The sequence below is a fragment of the Columba livia genome, chromosome 8 (assembly GCF_036013475.1).
Source record: "Columba livia isolate bColLiv1 breed racing homer chromosome 8, bColLiv1.pat.W.v2, whole genome shotgun sequence".
NCBI lineage: Eukaryota > Metazoa > Chordata > Aves > Columbiformes > Columbidae > Columba > Columba livia.
In genome coordinates this window covers 8,080,850-8,101,143 of record NC_088609.1, presented here as the reverse complement: position 1 = coordinate 8,101,143, position 20,294 = coordinate 8,080,850, and the positions used below count along the sequence as shown (strand labels likewise).

Genomic DNA, 20,294 nt, shown 5'->3' with positions numbered 1-20,294 from the left:
GAAAAGATGTGATGCATCCCTCACCCCTGCCCATCCTGTCGCTGTCTACCTCGTCCAGCAAGCCTCAAGTGTCCCCTCTTCCCTCCTGCCCTTCCCTTGCCCCTCCACCTCCTGCGGACCCACTTTCTTTCCTTCTCTTTTTCTTGTGTCCTGTCTTGGAAGTCCCCACCTAGAGATGGCTGTTAAGTGAGAGACGAGCTCCTTGCTCATGGCACAGCATCTCTGTTCCCCATACGCTCTGATTCTTTGCTGCAGTCCCTTGATCTCAGGCATCAGAGGAGAAATCTGAGCAGCATTGCGGTAATGCATGTCACACCTCTTGCTGAGAAATTCGTGAGATTGTTAGAACAAACAGCGCAGGGAAGAGAAGGGTTGGGGGTAGGAGGTATCAGGAAAGCTACTGGGAAGATCCTATAGCGGACTCGGTGTCAGCTTGTGCACAGCAAGTCCAGCACACTCAGCCATGAATGTGACCCTTTGCACACAGGATTTCTGCACCAATATTTGGAATTCATGTAGCGTGGCATCTTGAGACCACCGGCCAGGGGTCAATATTTTGAGCTTGTGCAACAAATCATGCAACTAAAGATCTCCAGGCTTTTGTGCATGTTAAATGCTGCAAGCTGCCTGTGCTGCACCAGGGAGACACTCATTGCATTTAATTAACATTTAATTTGCTTTAAGATTACATTAGAATGTGCAATAATAGAAACTCTCTGAAGGGCGGGAGGAGAAGGGGGAAACAGGCGTGCTACAGATTGGCTCAGTCGCTGGTGCTGAAGTATTCTGCAAGAATTACATATGGAAGGGAAAAATACCGTGCTTCCCCCTGCAGTCACAGAAAGTGTTTGGTATCGGTTTGGCAGCAGGGCTGGGAGAGGGGCTTTGTCCAGCTCGGAAGTGGGTCCAGCAGCTGAGAAGTACAGACTGGGTTGCTAAATTCTCCCCCCACGGTCTGGAGAAGAGAATGGCCTCGTTTGCTGTCTGGGGAATCTTGTAGAAGAGATGCCCTTGAGCTGGGGAGGTAAATTGCAGGCTCTGCCATTCTTGAAACCATGTAAAACCATTAACTGATACCTATAGATTTTTGAGAGGAGGTTATGCCAGTCCCATATAATGCATGTGTGTGTGGCATTTCCCTCTCCTTTTGTGTTCCTCCCCATCCCGGGGCTATGTGAAGAAGGATGCTGCGGACGGGCCAGCTCTCCCGGGAAGGGACTAGGAAGGACACGAGGGGCTGGTGAGAGAAGTGAAGGCTCTGGGGCTGCTTTGAAATTTAGAGGAAAAAAAGCAATAAAGCCATTTTTCTGCCTGGGTAAGCCTGCCAGGAGACAGGCAGTTTTAGTTTGCTTATGTAACCTCGAGTCTAAAGAAGCTGCTTGGGATTCATCCTGGCTGGGGTCTCATGGCTCTGCAGCACCTTGCAGGTTGCCTTGCTCCTTCTCTTCTTCCTCCTGCCCTCAAGCCCTGGTATTTGTGCTGGTTTTGGTGCTGCTGGGTCAGGGTCACTGATTTCTGGTCTTGCTGCCCATTGCTCTCCTCCCACACCTGACCATAGCAGGTCTTTCCAAGAAACCATCCCAAAGCGCAGACTTAAAAACCCGTTTTTTGCCAGCCAGAGCAGCTGAGTGATTGCTGTGGGTGAGCCTGGGCCTGTGTCCATCCTTAGTGTCTGCTTGGCATCTTCCTGGAGGTATTTTGGTGTCCCTCTCACAGATGAGGGAACCGAGGACACAAGTCTGAGGCACAGAGCCACTGAAGGTGGTTTAATTTTTTTTTTTTTGCTTCTGGTTTGTTTTTATTTTTTTGCCACTGTGGCTAAACTTATAATCATCATGTTCTTTGGTTTTCCCCTGCTCACACCCCTGCTCCCCCACCTCGACCACAGGAACAGAGGGATGAGGACTCGCCTGGGCTGCCTGTCTCACAAATCAGACTCATATAATGATTTCACAGCTATTCTTCCGGACAAGCCCAACCGGGCTTTGAAGTGAGTATAGCTGCAGCATCCCACCCCGACCCCATTTCTGTCCTTCTCTTCCCTGCCCACCACCCCCTCTAGTGTTATTTTCCTTTTGTTGTACTTTGTGTAAGCTTCGAGTAGTTCTTCTAGCCACAAGGAAGGAGGAAAACAAACCAGTGCTGATACAGCGGAAACAGCCTTGGAAAACACCTGGATTATCGGTCCCCGCTGCTGTAGGTGGGACATGTCTGCACATATTTGAGGATGTGATTTACCCTGCTGTTCATCACGAATCAAAATCTGAGCAGTTGACTCAGTGAAAGAGGTGACCAGCAATTTCAGGTCACAGTCCTCTTTAGCTAAGCCTTGCTGTTAAATGCTACCAAAAAGTCCTGTGTTAGTTTGCACAGCGCTTAAGGCAGATATTTCAGAGAATCCAAAGTCCTGATTTGTGATGAGTGGAATGGGACTCATCCAATCACAAGTCACTGCTTACATCTGAGTTAGGACTCTAACCTTGCTCTGAGAGTCAGGAAAAAGAAATAAATGCTTCTGTAGGGGTGGGTTTCATTTTGCTTGATTTTTTGGCTTTTACAATGTAAATGTTGACATCTGAACTTGTTCCCTGGGCTTCTACGTAGAGTAAATGAGGAAAAATTGGTCCCTTTTTGAGTGTGATTCATCTGGCCTATTTTACCCGCCTACCTGGGGATGTGAGATGAAGACTCAAGTCCCTTGGTATCTCCTCACTGACTCAAAAGGGAGCCCAGGGTGACTTGCTCACCTGGAGACCTCTATATTGTAAACCTCCAAAGTTAGGTGAGAAGAATCCAGCCTTCCTCGGTGTCCTTGTCAAACAGTCCCAGAGGGGCTCAGCAGCCAACGGCTGTCTGTAACTCACCTCTTCCTTTCTTTACAGAAGACTGTCAACAGAAGAAGCAACAAGATGGGCAGACTCTTTTGATGTCCTTTTGTCCCATAAATGTGAGTACAGATCAAATGCTATTTTTTTTTTTTTTTGGCCTCATACCCTTAATACTGGTTGTAGCAAGGGCAAACAAAGTATGTGTTGCATAGCCCAGCAATGGTCCCTTGGGTAGGTGCTTACTGCCCGCTGGGCAATGGTCACGCCTTGAATCCTGAGGTCAGTTTTGGGCCCCTCGGAACAAGGAAGCTCTTGAGGTGCTGGAGCGAGTTCAGAGAAAGGCGACTAAGCTGCTAAAGGGTCTGGAGCACAAGTGTGATGGGAGCGGCTGAGGGACCTGGGGGGTTCAGCTGGAGAACAGGAGCTGAGGGGAGACCTTCTGATCTCTGAACTGCCTGGAAGGAGCTTGGAGCCAGGGGCATGTTGGTCTCTTCTCCCAAGTAACAAGTGATAGGATGAGAAGAAACGGCCTCAAGTTGCACCAGGGGAAGTTTAGATTGGATATTAGGAAAAATTTATTTCCGGAAAGGGCTGTCAGGCATTGAAACAGGCTGCCCAGGGCAGTGGTGGAGTCACCGTCCCTGGGCGGGGTTTAACAGACAAGAGATGAGGTTCTTAGGAACATGGTTTAGTGCCAGTGTCGGATTAACAGTTGGACTTGATGTTGAGTGTCTTTTCCAACCAAAATGATTCTATGATTCTGTGATTTATAGGCAGGGTTTCTCTGATTAAAAGGCGAGGGCATGAGTTTCTGTGGGTTCCCTTTGTGGGTTTCCTCTTGTCTGGCTGATCACAACTGGTGAAGCCATCAACCCAAGGTCTGACCTTCTCCAGTCCCTGGGGATGCACTGCAGGCAGGACCCCAAGGCTTTCACCATGTGTACCATCCTTTGGCGTGTGCCTCGAGGTCCCATCTTTCCACACAAGCAAATGACAGGTTCTCAGCTTGCTAAAGCCCCCTGAGACCCACCACACTGGCTTGTTTGCCTCTCCCTCCAGCTGCTCTTCTGAGCTGCTGTGCAGCTCCACTACGTCAAAGCACAACACCCTGTGTGGTTCAATAACCTTGAACAACTCACTCTATAGCCAAGAAATCGTGTGTGGTGGCCCCTAGCAGGCTCTAATTTACAGTTACCAGTGCAAACTTGAAAATTTCACATCCAGAAACCTTATGCAAACATATAATCAGTGCATCTCACTCCATTTAATAGATCAGTCGTATCAGTTCTGTTCAGAAAATATTATTCTGCCTCACCAACGTTTTCATGCTGAGAAATTAGAAACAAGACGGTGAAATTCACAGTATAGGTTCATGAATGTGTTTCTATTGGAGAATAAAGCAAGAGCGAGTCAAGGTTGGGGATAAGTCAATGTGGGCGGTGAACTATTTTATCGCAATAAGGAACTGTCTGGCTTTCTTAGAGATTCGGGTTTTTCCACACTTATATTTTAACATAAGTGTAGTATTATATTATTATTTAACATAAAGTGTAATTTTGCTGGATTTCTACTGAGATGACAACAGTTTTGGCAGGGAATTAAGTGACAACTTTAAACAGGCTGGCTGTCCAAGGCAGCAAAAGCAATATATAATTTTAGCAGCAGTATCTTGTTGAGATCATTGCTTTTGCAGCCAGTAGGAAAAAAAAAAATGGTGTAGCTGGGTATGGCTAAGAGGGAACATTTCTATTGTGGAAATTCAAAACAAGAAGGGAAAAATGCATCAAAGAGACTATAGGTTGCCTGGGGATGGGAGAGGATAGGATATTCACATCAGAGTTACAATTCTGTACTCGAGCCCCTGTTCTTCCTTCACCACCGTAAAAGTTGAAATTTTCTTGATTAGATACAGACTGCAGCAAAAGTGCCTTGGTTACAAAAGCCAGTGATTTTATGCATCTATGTACTGACACTATACACACTGTTCCCTCTTCAGTTGACTGCTGTGAGTGCTACATCAAACCTTAGTTCAATTATTTTGCCCAACATCCTCCACAAGAGTGTCTGTTTTTATTAATAAATTAGCCTTAGAGGGTGATAAATGACTTATCAGAATTTTTCCTATCTTTAGAATGGAAAGTAATTCTGATAACTCGCTGGCACCTGAAGAAAAATATTCAGTTCCTAATAGCAACAGAAGGTGATCTTTAAAATTTAAATTAATCTTGTCTTATCAGCAGTCACGGTGACATTGCCTAGTGATCAGTGACAAGAAAAAATTGTTGTTTAACAAACTGCATTCTAGAGGAGTATATTACAGCTGCTCTGCACCTGAAGGTTCTGGAATTGCTAGCCTGGCAGCCAAGGGTTATAATGATGGAAACACAAAAAGCTCTGTTGAAACAGAAGTGTTATTTTAATTAAGCTGGTTTAAAAAAAAAAAGAGCAAATATCCATAAAAGGAATTATGTTGGAAAATTGTTTTTGCTTATGTATACTTATATCTAAAACACGGAATAATTGCCAAATATCCGCTATGAAAGCAGAACAAAAGACAGTTGCATTTTTGCTGTTAGAGATGTGCTGATGTTAGATAGGTAAAGGCAGTCTTGTGCCTTATCTGACCAAAATTTGAGAGGAAGAAAAGCAGCGCCCAGCCTGCCTGCATCTGTAATGAAGCTGCCAGCTAATATTCTACTTTTAGTGCAAAGAGAAGACAGAACTGCCTCAGTCTGATCTCTCCGTGACTGCCCAGGTGAACAATATTAGCCAGGAAAAATCTGAATTCCTGCCTGAGGGCATGGGCTCAGCTCCAGCTGGGCTTGGGGAGGTTTTTCCCCTGGGGCTCACAGCATCAGCAGGTAGATCACTTCTGCTTGGTGCATCTGTCATAAACTCGTTCTTCACTAGATGGACAGTTCATCTATTTTGGAAGGGGAATTGTGATGCCGATTGCAGGGGGCTGAGTGGTGCTTTCTGCTGTGGTCAGATATTATGGTGGTTTTGGGTCCCTTCCAGCCAATCTGTTCTTTGGGAAAAACAACCAATCAACCAAACAAAAAACCAAAAAACCCAGAGTGCTCAAACAGGACTCGGGAGCTGGATGTAGCAGCTGAAAATGGGGCAGTCTTTGTGGGTGATGTTGCAAGGGGCTAGATAGGTGCAAAAAAGAGCTCCAAGGAGCAAGAGAGTGGATCAGAGCTCCCTAAAAGTCCCTCTGAAGTGCCAAGGTGAGCAGGCTGCCCTGATACATGGAGGAGAATTGCAGGGCTGCAGTGCTCTTTACGGGAAATGCAAACAGCTTGTGCACTTCCATTTCCTGTTTTCCTGAGTTCCCAAAAGGAGGTGACCTGAACAGGTATTATGCATTATACGGATTCTATGGAGAGGGTAACTTTGCTTGTTTTTGTCAAATAACCCTCAAAGTCTGATGGCCTTGTGTGCAGCCCTCCCTTCCCTCACTCCCCCTGTTGTTTTAATGAATGATCTCTGTGGGTAATATTTGATCCTGATATGCTACTTCTGGCAGCATCTTGAGTGGACTATTGAAAATCCCTGTGTTTTGAGGCAGTTGCAGGTCACCAGAGACTCCCAGGCTGGGTCCCCTGTGTAGAGTGGTCTGATTTAGATTAACTCCCCAGTCATTTAAAGAATAATTTGTGTTGACATTAGGAAGAGATCATGAGTAGATAGGGCAGAAAGGCACTCTCTGTCACATCCCCACCTTCCTTCTGCACTGGCACTGGGACTTCAGCATCCCTCAGCCTAGTTCTCCTGGAGTAACCAATGCTGAATCGTAGAATCACAAAACAGTTTAGGTTGGAAGGGACCGTCAAAGCTTATCCAGTGCCACCCCTGCCATGAGCAGGGACATCTTCACCAGCTCAGGTTGCTCAGAGCCCCGTCCAGCCTGGCCTGGGATGTCTCCAGGGATGGGGCACCCACCACCAATCTGGACAACCTGAGCCAATATGGTAGGATGTTGCTCAGGTCCCTTTCATCAACAGCCCCAGATGTATAGGTCAATTCAATGATATCCTATATGTTTTTGCTAATGAGCGACGCAAATAAATTTGTACCCATGGGGTCAGCCAATTGATCTCCCTTTTTACAACAGGAGCCTCACGTGAGCTTGCTGTAAGACACCCAAGCACACCGCAGCCGTGTGCCCTCGAGTCAGGACTTCTGATCACAGCAAGCAACAGGAGAGAGGAGTTTGATCCTACTTTGCAGCAGGGACTTGAGAGAGCAAGAGACAGATCGTATGTAGCATGCTTCCTTGGATGCTCAGGGAGCAAAAGCAGTGGTTTTAACATGCTAGATTTTGGCATCTCTTCCCATTTTGTGCCCGTGTGGATTAAGAATGGCTCCCAGGGCAGCAGAGCTCTGCGTGGTCCACTGTGTGTGTGTGTGCTTGCATGTGAGTAACAGAGGAGTAATCTCCCCTCTGTACTCATGCCCAAGAGGTACAAGCTGGTCAGCCAGATGGAGATTTCTTTTGACAGGCTGCTGGAGGGAAATATAAGCAATGGCATGTCTCATTCTGCATCCCTTGCGGGGCTGGACACATGGCCTGTCATTTGTCCAGAATCCAGCAGGACAGTCTGTCCTCAGCCCTTAGTCACTTTTCAATGAAGCGTCCAACACAGAAAACCTTTGCATTGGATTTCCATTTTTATCTCAAGGGTGTTGTGGTTTGTTTTTTTTTTCCCTCCCCACTCCACCATGTTTTGTGATCAGTTTGCTCTTCTGCACAAACTTTGTTGTCCTCCTTCTCCTTCTGTTGTCTCCGCATTGCTCCTCTTCCTACACAGCACAGGAATATCGCAACCTACTCCTGGTTCTTTCTAAGCCAGCATAACACTAGCATTAGCGTTGTGCTGGTGACAGGCAGCTAACATCCACCAAAGCAATGCTCAGCAGCAGTGAGAGCAGGTACATATGCTATACAGAGCATCGTGGCCTTGTCTCTTCAGCCCTGGACCCAGCGTGCTCCAGAGAGCTGATCTACCAGCTGTAAGGACTCTGCCTTTTTTTCCTACATGAACTGCTGATTGCCCTGATGGCATGAAATGCATGCATTAAATATATGATTGTTGATTGCTTTCTTACTCCAACAGTGGCTAATGCTTGGTTATTAAGCCACTAATTTCAGCTCTTCCTCATGTTGCTAAAGCCTGCCTTAGTTAAGACCAGTGTTGTGTTGTGTGCTAGTCAGTTCAGTCCCTTCCTCCACAGCCCTTCTTGCTGGAAAGGATCCACTCTCCATGGCCTGAAGGACAACATTTGAATGGGATGTCAGGACCACCTGAGTCCCAGTCTTCACGTAGTCTTTGATCCACCTGGCAGTCCCCATCTATAAAGCACAAATTCTTGTCATTGTCTAATTCATAGGTGATGTGCAGGCTTATGTCTGTATGGCAAGATCTCGGGGTGGGATAATGCACAAATACTTGCACAACCCTTTTTGACAATCCTCTTGTCCATTTCCTTGGTCTGTTTGAATGGAGAGCAGGGTATTTTGAAGCTACATTTTCAGTGCAAAAGTAAAAATCAAATGTCTTCTACTTCTCTTTCATACTTGACCCTCCATTTGTTTGCCTTCACCCTACTTGCTCTATCACACTGATTTACTCCTTTTGCTTTGTGCAAGGCTCAATGCTCTTGGGTCAGATTCCTTAATAAGTATTCAACAGTTGTCTTGAAGGACTGTGCATCTATACCAATACATCTATCTTCTTGAATGGCCATGCCTTTAGACTACATGTTAGCGATATCTTGTGCTGCTGCATCTGAAGACTTCTAATCCTGCTTTTAATTTCTGTGCTTTTTCTGTAAAGCATCCCCTAAATATTGTACTTCTCAGGTGCTCCAGCCATCTTCCATGATATTTCAGGAGGATGACCCAGTAGGTGATGCTGTCCTGCTCATATCACACTGCAGTCCAGTGCTGGTTGCCCCTGCAAAGAAAAGCTGTCTGGTTGGGTGGGATGAGCTTTGAAATGCTGGTCATCCATGAGCGATGCTTCCTTGATAGCTGCCTTGCGCAGGAGGAGTTTAAAGTCAACATCCAGCTCAAATTCCAGCTTAGATGGTGGCAGTCCCCATACCTAATTGCCCTTCTGCCCTTTCAATTAGTTTTGTCATTGTTCCATGATAAACTTGTAAGCAGCGATTTACTACTGCGCAGTCATCTGGGCTCCCATCTCTAAACTCCGTCTGCCAGGCACAGCTGTAAATGTTGGCAGGCATTCAAAGGCTAAAGATGAAATCTGTGGAGAGCCAGGCAGCCTCGAGTCAAGGATGACCTCTCCTGCATCCGAGGCCTCCTCTGAAAGGTCCTCACAGGTCCAGCATCATCATTTCCAGCTCCTCAAAGGCTGTGAGGAGGGCACAACAGGGATATATAAAGAAATGGAGAACAGCCAGACACTATTAGTTATCTATCTGCTGTCTAAACGTACTTCAAGATAAAAAGGAGCTGATTGACATGAGAACAGGAGGCAGAGCATAGGGAAACCTCCTGGTCCCAGGAGGGACCTGCTGTGGCTGCAAACACCTTTCTTAGCTCATCAATCATGAAGTCCCCATCTCTTAGCAGATATTATATTTTGCAGATATTTGCCATGCAAAGCTGGTATTTCTGCAAGTGATCCTCTGTCAGTGCTGAGGCTCTGGAGCTGTTGTAGAGGAAAAGGGGGGAAAAAAAGACCAGAACAGAGAGAGAGGAGCAAGACCTCTGCAAGTATAAACAGCAGAGGTTCTATAGTCATAGCAGTGTGCTTGGGTGCTGGAAAGTTTAACATCAAACACCTTAGGAACTGATGATATATAAAATTACACACGTCTGAGGGAACTGCTGCTTTTTCTCATTTGTACTTTCTTCTTTCTGAAACCTGTCAGCTTGCTCCTATGTCCTCTCCTTTTCCTCCTGCAAAGGCTCCCTGCTCTGTTCTCAAGTCCTCCACTTGCTCCCACAGGGGCCCTGTGAATTCTATAGGCATTAAGGGGGCCACAGGTTTTGGAAAATTGTACCGTCTCCTAGGTTTCAAGAAGGGGAGCAGCCTTAAAACGTGTCTCATTCACTGTATTTATCTATCCACAGAGATGCCCAGAACAGCCATGGGCAGTGTGACTCTGACAGGTACCCTGCTCCCAGAGACGACTTGGCACTCTCTGCTCTGCAGTCTTCTCTGGGGCTAATGTCACCTCATTGCTCCTGCCTTGAATGCACAATTTACCCTGTTAATTGCTCTATAGTGCTCATGAACAAAAAGCCTAGTTTTGTACACAGTATCAGTCTGAAACCCTGATTTTCTCCTGTAAATGTGTTAATTAAGTGGCAGGGTGAGCTGGTGAGATAAAGCTGTTTCCTGGTGCTGACAGAAGAAGCAAGCGTAGCTGAGATGGGATGTACCCAATTTAGTTGCCAGTTGCAGTCCTCTTTGCAGTGCCACGCACTGATGGAGCAGACAGCAGTGCAGACCCCCTTAGCAAACCAGCTTTGAGAAATACAGACCGTTTAGCCTGTAGTTTGGTCCGGTCTGGACCAATATATTTTCTGCCTTTCCCTTGGAAAATCTGGGCAGTCACAAGTCAGACATCTCCACTGACTTCTGCGCAGCCAAAATAGGATTGTTAGTTGCTGTTTGACACCTGAAGCTGTTTCTTCAGGCTGAGGAACTGAAAAATATCTCCACATCCTAAGTTACTACCAGAAACAAGCTGGAATAAGATTATGATACACAAGGGAGAGAAATGGCAGTGTTACGTTCCTGCTGCTTTCTCCTTACATACTTGGTGAAGGCAAGAAAACAAGGACAAAGCTGTAAGGGAGTTTGTGGTGGATCCTGTGACATGGCCAGCCCCTGTCCCCAGTGGACCTAGGGCTGCTGGTGACATGTGAGAATAACCACACCAAGGATCAAGCATTGCCCCTTGGGCTCCATCCCTGCTCCTGCACTGCCAGCCACGGGAGGAAGGAGGGAAGATAGCACTGTTGAGATATCCCACATCAAAAAGGGGGGAGATGGAGCCCACAGCTCTCAGTGTTGGAGAAGTTCAAGTCCTACAAACCCTCCTTGGTCTTTGTCTGTCCCTGCTGCACACACGTGCACTTGCTCCCTCACCTTTTGGGCGAGTCTGACCTTGCTGAGTGCATTCCCAGTTCCATCAATATTTTTAGACACTTGCTTGGAAGCAGCTGATGCTGACTCAGGAGGTTTCCAGTCATGAACTACTAAAGTTCAGACGCTATAGAAAAAGACCTGGTAAAGTTAGAAACATGTTACTGGAAGAAAAAAAAAAAAAAAAAACAAAAAAACAAAAACAAGACCCAAATTTATCGCTAAGCTAAAGGAAGGAGAAAGGGCATGTGTGAAACCTTCAGCTGCTTCAACTCTGCTGGTGCCATTCAGAGAAAGGAAATAAAAAACAATAGCTGTGTCCATAAATATGACCAGGCAAGAGTTTAAGAGGACACAGATTGCCTAATGAATCTTTCCGTATTTCTAATCTGCCCTGGCTGACTCAGGTTACATTACTGAAATGTCACAATCGCTAAGCATTAACAAGTGATAAGAACACTTTTACTACCGACTAGGCAAGTAGTAATTATGCCATGTCCTTTCCCTCTCCCCTTTATTGTAGCTGTAACAGTTAGACTCCCCAAGATCCTTCCACTGTTTAAATAAGAACTAAAAATATGTCACAAGGCAATAAAGCAAAGTGACAGAAAACATGGGAGTCAAGTCCACAGACACTATGTTCTATTAAGGGTTTGTCTTAATGACAGATGAGACAAAGTGCTGCATTAAGACACACAAGATGCTGTGGCAAAGGCACCCTGTTGTTAAAGCCTGATGTTTTCAGGAGGAACTTTTCAAAGGTTAAGTGGCCCAATCCCAAAGAAAGCCTTTTGCCATGTTAACTGGCAAAATGCTTCTTAAGAGCAGTAGCGAATGATGTTTGGCTTTGTGACAGCTCATAAGAATCCAGCTGATGTATTAGTGTAAGTGATGGACATGTCCTGGGATCACAGAACTTGGGAGAAAAATCAAATGGCCTTTGGTAAACAGGGGTGGATGGAGGGATGTCCTCTTTCTCCTCCCCTTGTGACTGCCTGTGTCTCCCTTGCAGATGGGCTGGCTGCTTTCCGCGCTTTCCTGAAGACGGAGTTCAGCGAGGAAAACCTGGAGTTCTGGCTGGCCTGCGAGGACTTCAAGAAGACCCGCTCAGCGGCCAAGCTGGCCTCCAAGGCTCAGCGGATCTTCGAGGAGTTCATCGATGTGCAGGCTCCTCGAGAGGTGGGTCGGCCGTCATCCTGGGCAGGCAGAGCATCCCTGTGGGATGCTGGGACCTGGGGAGCCCTCCCTCCCCTCCCAGAGGTGATGGTGAGGTGAGGGTGAGGACAGGAATGCCATCCTGCCTGCTACAGCTGGCTCTGCTCACGGTGACTCATCCCATGGTGAGGGCAACTACTTTGACGATACTATTAGTCACAACCAGTGAGTTCGCTAGTAACTACAACCTACATTTCCTAACTACTATGAGCTTCCTAGGAGTATTTCACCCCACTTCTCTCATTTACTATCAATCCCCAAGGCTTTTGGTCTCGTTTCTCACAGGAAATTTTGTATAAGAGCATCCAACGAATGACTAATTTGTTGACTCTCCAGGGAGGAGGGTTTATCTGCTGACTAACTCCCAACTCAATTAGACCTCCTAAAAGATGCGAGCAATAACTCAGAGCCGAACAAAAAGTGCTGTCACAACCCTAAGCCTAGAATTGTTAAGTCCTCTTCTAAGTTCTGACAGGCTTATGGGACCGTCAGATCCTGCATCATGATGCTGGGCTGTGTTATTTTGTTCATAATGCGGCCAGGAGGGTGCTCACTGCACCTGCTATACCACGGTGGTCCTTCTGAGAGATTGCACAAGTGCTTGTCACGATACAGGTGCCTGCAAGGGGGTCCCCCTAAAAGGGCTCTTTTTGCTCCATCTTTGAGCTAGGAAGGCTCTTGCAGGGCCACTGAGGAGCACACAGATTTACACCCAGTGGTGTGGGCATCTCAAGGCATGCTTCAATCCCCCTCATCCTCAGTGAGCATCTTCTTGCTGTTATTCATGAAGCTGGGTGAGATTTTCCAGGACTGAATCTGGAGTAGACACATGAGTGCAGGTTGGATGGGGTCTTTCCTAAATTTTGGTTCCATTGTTCTTATTTTGGAGTACTAGAATGTGAAACGACCCTTACGTGACACAGAACGCTAATCTATATTGCTGTCGCCTGAGCGGAGGCAGACTGCTTCACATTCTAGACTCCTTTAAGTTTGGATGCTGGGTTAATAACAACAAATAGCATCTTTCCAGCCAGGTTTTTAACAGTAACCCTAACAAATGCTGACTGCTTTGCTAGGGAAAGAAAACAGGAGAACTTATGTTGTTGGCTTTGCAAACAAACAGCAGTCATAACATGAGGGTGGTTTATTTTTTCAAGTCCTTGCTTGGGATATTGTAACATGAAGCTGTTATGGGAAAAATCAAACAATTTATTTTATAACAGCAAGAGTTTAAAAGCATTTATTAAGAATATACTAATATTTTAAAACCAGCTAAAAGTTCATTCACCCTTATATTAGGCATGTAGTGAAGAATAAAATGAATAAAGAAATTTTAGTCGACAGGAGAGAGGTTAGGCTGAGTCAGTATTTTTAGAAGATGCTTAAGAGCCTGAACAAAAGTGCTTTGGTTTCAAAAGTGCTCAGATCACTACAAAACTAGTTAAACTTTTCCAAACTTGGGGCAGGATTTGTAACACTGGATTGCTAAACACATCAGAGTTTGGGAGGCTGTTCAGGTACAGGTGAGGGTAGGAGCTTGGTCCTTCTGCTGCTTCTACAGCCACATCTGAGATGAAACGTGCCATTTGAAGCAGGTAAACTGGTCACTTGGTACCAAACTCTCTTCTGCTACTCTTCCCAGGTGAACATAGACTTCCAGACACGGGAGCTGACAAGAAGAAACATGCAGGAGCCCTCCCTCTCTTGCTTTGATCAAGCCCAGGGGAAGGTGCACAGCCTGATGGAGAAAGACTCATACCCCAGGTTCCTGAGATCCAAAATTTACACAGACCTGCTGTCTCAAACCCAGAGGAGGCTCAGCTAGAGCAGCGATGGGGTCCTCAGAAACCACGTGCTTCCCACAACAGCCAAAACTTATGCCTAAATGTGAAACTTTCTTGGTGTTAAAAGCAGTGGGAATGAGAAAAGAGGGAGAAGGGGAAGAGGAGGCTTCCGGAGTGTGATCCAGATGTGGTACTAGGACCCTCTGAGTTTCTGTGATTTTTTGGTTAGCAGTACCATCTTGCAGTTGTTGCTTCTCTCTAGCACAAAACCATAATCCTCTCTAGTCACAGGGTCATCTGTTGGGAAAGCAAGTTTCCTTTAAAATTACTTTGTTGGTTTGTGTGTAAATAAGTCCACCGCACCTTTCCATCCTTCCAGACATCTCTCTGGTTCTCACCTCTCCCCTGTGTTTGGAGGGGCCCTAAGGGCATTTCTGAAACTCATGAAGTCAAGTCTGGCCCAAAGCATTGTCTCGTGCACTGGCTGCTGGGGTCTGGATCCAGAGACTGGGGAGGGAGAGAGAAAACAAAGGTACACGACTCATGCTGCTTGCCAGAGTGGAAACCATCTGTGAACTCAGCTCACCTTTCCATTTTGGTTGCACATATTATGACACCAACTTGCTACCCTGCCACAGCCCCTTATCTTCCAGAGATGGAGACTCAGAGTTATTTTCTATATGATTGTTAAGGAGATGAGTTGTTTTCTCGTGGGGAAGGTAATCCCAAAAGCTCTCGCTAGACCTGCTCAGGCAAGTCTTCCAGTGTGAATGATTGCTTTTCATTGACATTATTTAATTGTACTGTAGTTCAGCCTCAGGACCCCAGTCGTCATTCAGGCTTCATTGTGCTAGGCACCGTACCAAAACCTAACACAAAGACTCCTGGATGCCTCAGACATTAATGGATTTGGTGGCTTCTCAGGAATGAGCTGCCAACTGTTGGAAAATAGTCAAGAGAAAGAATGTCCCATCTGTCCCATGCTGAGATGTACGAAGAGCACAAGACCTGCCTGCTATGGCAGACCGCATTTTTCATGTCGTACCTCACCAGCACATGTCAGGGAGAGGTAACATGGCAATCATTATTATCTTTTTGTTATTTACTGATTATTGACTGTTGTTGTTACCTACCGATTGTCCACTGTGGGTTCAATGCCATGTAAAGAACTACTAAAGACACAGATCTTGCTGCATGGTGCTTGCTAAAAACAGGACACGGAAGGGTGCGGTGAGCAGGAGTGTATGGGTGTGAAGTGATATGTGAGCTGTTCCTTGGCCATATTCCCCCAGCCTGGATAGCCAGCTGCAGGAGAAGACTGTGCAGATGTCAAGTTGTTTAGCACCCCCTCTGTGCTGTGCCATCACTCCATCCGAAGGCCCCATTTCTATGGCATTGCTGTTCCAGATTATCGGCTGTTAGGTTCTTGCAATGTTTTCTAGTCGAGAAGCAGACAGCCTGTGGATTTGAGCCTACAGACCTATTTTCTTAGTTTTATGAAGGCCTGGAAAATGACCCCATGGATCTTTTCCTTCTCTCAGTCACCCACAGATCAGAGGCTGTAAACCTCTGCTCTAGTTTGGGGTGGTGGGTAGGTGTCACGTATCAGAAAGCTGCTGATAAATATTTAGTGTAATGTGTAAACTAGGTAGACCTAATTCTAAAACTAAGCATAACGTGTTTGGAACGAGATACAAAAAGCCCGCTTTTGGATATTAAATGTTACTGTCCATGCAGTAGATAGGAAGCAGGTTTTGAAGCTTTTTGTAAGGATGTTGTGCAGGACATTAGGACAAATAGGTTTAGGATAAAGATAGGAGTGGTAAGCATGTTTGGTTTATTCTGGAGGTGTATTCCTCTGGTCTCTAAGACACTAAAGTGTGAATACTGTGCAAGTGCAATTTCTGTTCAGTAGGGAAACCTGCTTTTCAGTACCTGGTTGATCGGCTCTAGAATTCTCCAGTTCTTTTGTAGGAAAAGATCAGTGAAAGGTGGGCACTGGAATGTGCCTCAGATTCATCCAAGGGGTCTACATCATCCAGTGACTCAACCAGCTGTGAGTTTAACTGTTCATGGGCCTACAGTTTTATAACAAACAAGGTATGTGGCAAATAAGTTCTAGTGGGACAGGTCTCTTGGGGAACTTGTGCAATGCTCTGGATGGAGTCAAAGACAGAAGCAAAGGATATAGTCATGCATCCAGTGGCTGTCCCAGCTGGCATCTGGGCTATAGGAAGTGGAACAGAGTCACATCACCTATAGATCCCCTCCTGCTATAGGTGAAAGGTAAGGAGGGGGGCAAGTCACCCCACATTGCGGTGAAACACTCTCAATGCTTGACCTGTAAGGAAGATGCAAAGCCACTGATTGTGAGGAGGGGCTGGAAGAACTCTCCTTTCCAAGAAACAGTGTCTACTACACCTGCATAACATGGGATGGACTGGGATCTCTCAGGAACACAGGTTGCTTTGGCTGAAATTGTCCCTCTTGAGACAGCCTGTGGTGCCAGTTGTACCCAGTGTCACTGTGGCTGCAAAACAGCTCAGTGACTGGTGATCCAACCCCTGCCACACGGCAGCTCAGCTTCCCCATGCTGTGGTGTCAAACAAGCCATGTTGCAAGGGACGAAGCAAAGCCACCTTGTCTGGTGGCCTTCCTCCATTTCAGCCTCCTCTTCAACTGTACATGCAAGAAGCATCCCTGTGCTGCCCTGGATGTAAGAGATGGCAGCGGCAGGCTTAGGCAGTCATAGTTTTTAAAGAGAAGGCAGAAGGTCGTGTTAATTGCCTTGTGGTATTTTTCTTAAAGCCACCGACACACTTTCTGAGTGGGCTTGGGTGATGCTGACCTCCAGCGCGAACTGATGCATCCCAGACAAGGCTTTTCAGCAAAGTGTCCTGCAGCCATCCATGGTGTCCCAGAGGCAACCAGGCCGCAAGAAAACAGCAGGACAAGATGTTTGTGTCAAGGAACGAGGAACCAGAAACTCAGAAGTAAAGACAATTCCCTGGCTTCCCCAACGGCTACAAAGGTTGGTCCTATTCAGAATGTAACTCCAGAAAGCCCAGGAGGGAACATCCCTCAGCAAGCTCCTCCAGCATCAGTGCTGGCATCCTTTCAGTTCATGTCAGAACTCACAGAAAAACCTCAAAGTCGATGACACCTTGTGAAAACCAAGCTCCCCTCTCTTCTCCGTCAACCTGGGGAATTGCTTTGAACAGGCACATTCAGAGATGCTGCAATGCCGACAGGAGCTGTATTTGTGCTGGCTGATGTAGAAGTGTTTTGCCCATTAAATTGGTGCCAGACAATATCCTCCATGGGAAACATCCTAGAGCATAGAGTGGAGCAAAAGTATTGTCTGAGGCATATGAGTCTATCACAGTTATTTTTATTGCTGCTGTTACAGTTTGTCTCTCTTGAAGGAAAGCAGGATAGTTATTTAAAGTAATTTTTTTTTTTTTTTTGTGAGAATAAGGAATTGGCACCAGCTGCTTCTTTTATGCCAAATGTCAGTCTGAAGTGAATTAAAATAGGCAGCTTATAGCTCTTCCCCTTCAACCAGGGGCTGATTAAGGAAATAATGACTGAGCCAAAGCTTTGGAAAGCACTGAGTGATGACTAATACCCATCAAGGACAAATATCCTATCTTTGATTCATCTCTTACTGAAGTGAAAGGGATATTCATAATTTACAAACCCCACTTCCCCTCTCCATGAGCACACACATCCAAAATTTTGCTCCTGTTTCAAGTAATGTCAGAGTGTGCCATCACATGAAGAGAGGGGAAAAGAAAACCCAAAACATTTTGCTCAGCTCTTTTTATTCTGTGTTTGCTGGCACGTAGCCAGTCAGCTCCCAAGTCCTTTGACAGCTAAAGGGAAGAAGAGTTAACAAAATGCCTTTTCTATAAGCTTCAGATGTCATTAACTCCAGAAGCAGATGTAGAACCCAAATCTGCTTTGAGTTTCTTTCTTCTGCTTTGGTCTGTCAGCCAGGTTTGGGATGATTTCCATCAGTTTTACTGGACTTACTAATGTACCACTGGGTTCCTGCCCTTCGTGCTGGGAAGGTGTGAAGGGCAAAGTCCTGCTTGTCTAAGCAGGGGAGGGAAATAGGTGTGTGTGGGTGGCTGCGAGTGCATGTGACTTTACGTGTGTGTTATTTAGTGTCTCCTCCTAGAGAAGCTTTTCTGAGACATAGATGTGCATGTTAAAATAGGAGAATTAGGCATAACCGACATAAACTGAGATTTATTTTTTTTTTTTAGCCAGTGTTGTGTTTGCCTCGTGTGTAAGTTTGACTAGTAATAAGAGATGTAAAACTCTGCTAGGCTTCCAGTTACCCATAAGAACACATGTATCAAACTGAACTGAATGTTCACTGATAGACACAAAACCAAAATGTTTACAGCATTCAGAGCAATAGCAAAGCATACCTCACGCCAGTCCTGGAGTGCCTCTCACCCATTAGCGCAAGCTCTTCCCTCCCTGGGGGGCCTCTTGCTTCTCCCTCCAAACCCCTCCATCCTTCTCAGTCCTGGCCTCATCATCTTCCCTCCTCCTCCTCCTCCTCACTGTGTCCTCCCTGAAGCACTCCTGTCCGTGCTAACCTCCCGCTCCACCAGCACTGTTTGTCCCCAATATCTGAGCCTGGGTCTTGCTTTACCTCCTCTCATGCCCTCCTGTTTACATAGTCCCCATCCCCATCAGGCCCTCCTATTTCTTTGCTTCTTACTTCCCCAAACATTCTTCTCTGGTCTTGTCATCTCCTGCTGTCACTATAAAGCTCCTAGTTGCTATTCCTTGCCCTTTATATAAGAAGAAACCGCTTTGCATAATTTCTGCATTATCTTTCATTCCTGGGGCTGCTGCAGTTGTCTTCTTCCTCGGTACTGTTTTTCTTTTTTTCTCCAGTATAGAAGCATTGTATCACAGAACTGGAATTAAAATACCTTTTGCTGCTAGTCCAGAATGCTTTTATCTTACCACACACCCCTTGGGCTTTGCAGAGCGTCTGCTTGTCCCCAGTATTGTGTCATCTTCTTCCTCCATCCCCGCTCCACGTGCTGCGCTTGCGGCAGGGGCTGGCTGAGCGAGGAGCCAGCGGCTGCTTTGGCAGGGTCACAGCTGTGCTTCCTCTTGGCTTTCTCATATATATATTAAAAAAAGGAGTGTAAATAAAGGTGTGTGTGTTGTATTTGCTTAGTAAAGTCAGTCATTCTGCTCTGTTGCCTCTTCTTGGGTTTACTGGAGGGTTTTGTATCTCTAATTAGAGTCTGCAGTGAACTCAACTGGAGTTCAGGGAACCAAAGGTGTGGGAGGGAAGTGGCAAAAGGGGATGAGTGTATTACTGGAAAAAAAAAAAAAACAACCTTTCTGGCAAAAAGGCACAGAAGGAAAAGCAATGCCTGCTTCTGGAGGGACCTGGTGTAGCAGGAAGTGTGGTCACCAGCAGTGCTGTGATCCGCTTTTCTCCAATAGCCCCACAACTCCCAGTCTGCATCATGTGCTGTGTGCCGCGGGCTGGATGTAAAACGTGACGGGTGAGGAGCTGCTCGGCTTTGCATTTACAGTGTAGATAATGGTGTTACCCTGGGAGAAATGTCTTCATGTTGCTCTATCAGTGCCTGCAGTTACCAGCTAAAAAGCAATGAGGGGAAGGAGGCATCTCATGTTGTGTTTATTATTCAGTCCTCTGTGGGGTTACTGATGAGACCTGCTGAACAAGTACTCCCTGGTGTAGGTTCCCTTTCCCTATAAACTACAATCAAAGTATCTCATTCCTCCTACAATCTCTCTTCCCCCTCCTCTACAAGCAAACAAAATCAGACAGAGTTCAGACTTTAAGCTCTCTGGCACCTCCATCCTTGGTGGGATGGCCATGTCCCACTGGCAGGAAGGGGCCTTGAGCACCCAACCCAAAACCCAAGCACCAAATAAGATGCAGTTTAAGATGTCTTTGTTCTTTGGGAAACGTGATTGCAGTGGCTCAGAAGAAATTCAGGAGGGCATTACTGTGTGGAGTGAACTCAGCAGTGAGACACCACAAACCTGGGCAGAAAGACCAACTCTTTTAAGACCCTCCTTCCACCAGGTTTGTATTTTAACTAGGTTCCGATGCTGTAGCTGCCTCCACAGTGTCTGGGTGCTGCTGGTGTTGGCAGATTACAGCAGGAGTTGTTCAGTCTGATTCATGCCTGTTGAGGGGAAGGCATAGGCTCTGGTTCAGTTTGACCTTCCCTTTTCATCAGCCACTCATTTGCTAGGCTTGCCTTCCCCTAAAGAGGCTGGAGAAGCTCCTCAGCCATACCAGGTGACGATATCCCCCCTGAGTCATG

At 46.2% G+C, this 20,294-nt stretch overlaps 1 protein-coding gene across 9 annotated transcripts in view; it reads left to right on the top strand.

Moving 5' to 3' along the window:
* The window catches only part of RGS8 (regulator of G protein signaling 8), a 28,009-nt gene extending 8,871 nt beyond the window's left edge, over nt 1-19,138 (top strand). For 4 of the 9 annotated variants that reach the window (XM_021285778.2, XM_021285779.2, XM_065071858.1 and 1 more), the window contains 4 exons: nt 1,889-1,990; nt 2,883-2,947; nt 11,967-12,133; nt 13,812-19,138. In XM_021285778.2, the coding sequence (XP_021141453.2) occupies nt 1,889-1,990; nt 2,883-2,947; nt 11,967-12,133; nt 13,812-13,994 (517 nt within the window). In that variant the 3' untranslated portion in view covers nt 13,995-19,138. Of the gene's footprint in view, nt 1-798; nt 1,025-1,888; nt 1,991-2,882; nt 2,948-11,966; nt 12,134-13,811 lie in introns of those variants that run through there. The other 5 variants (XM_065071857.1, XM_065071859.1, XM_065071862.1 and 2 more) reach the window with 4 other exon arrangements.
* The last annotated feature ends 1,156 nt before the right edge of the window (nt 19,139-20,294 follow it).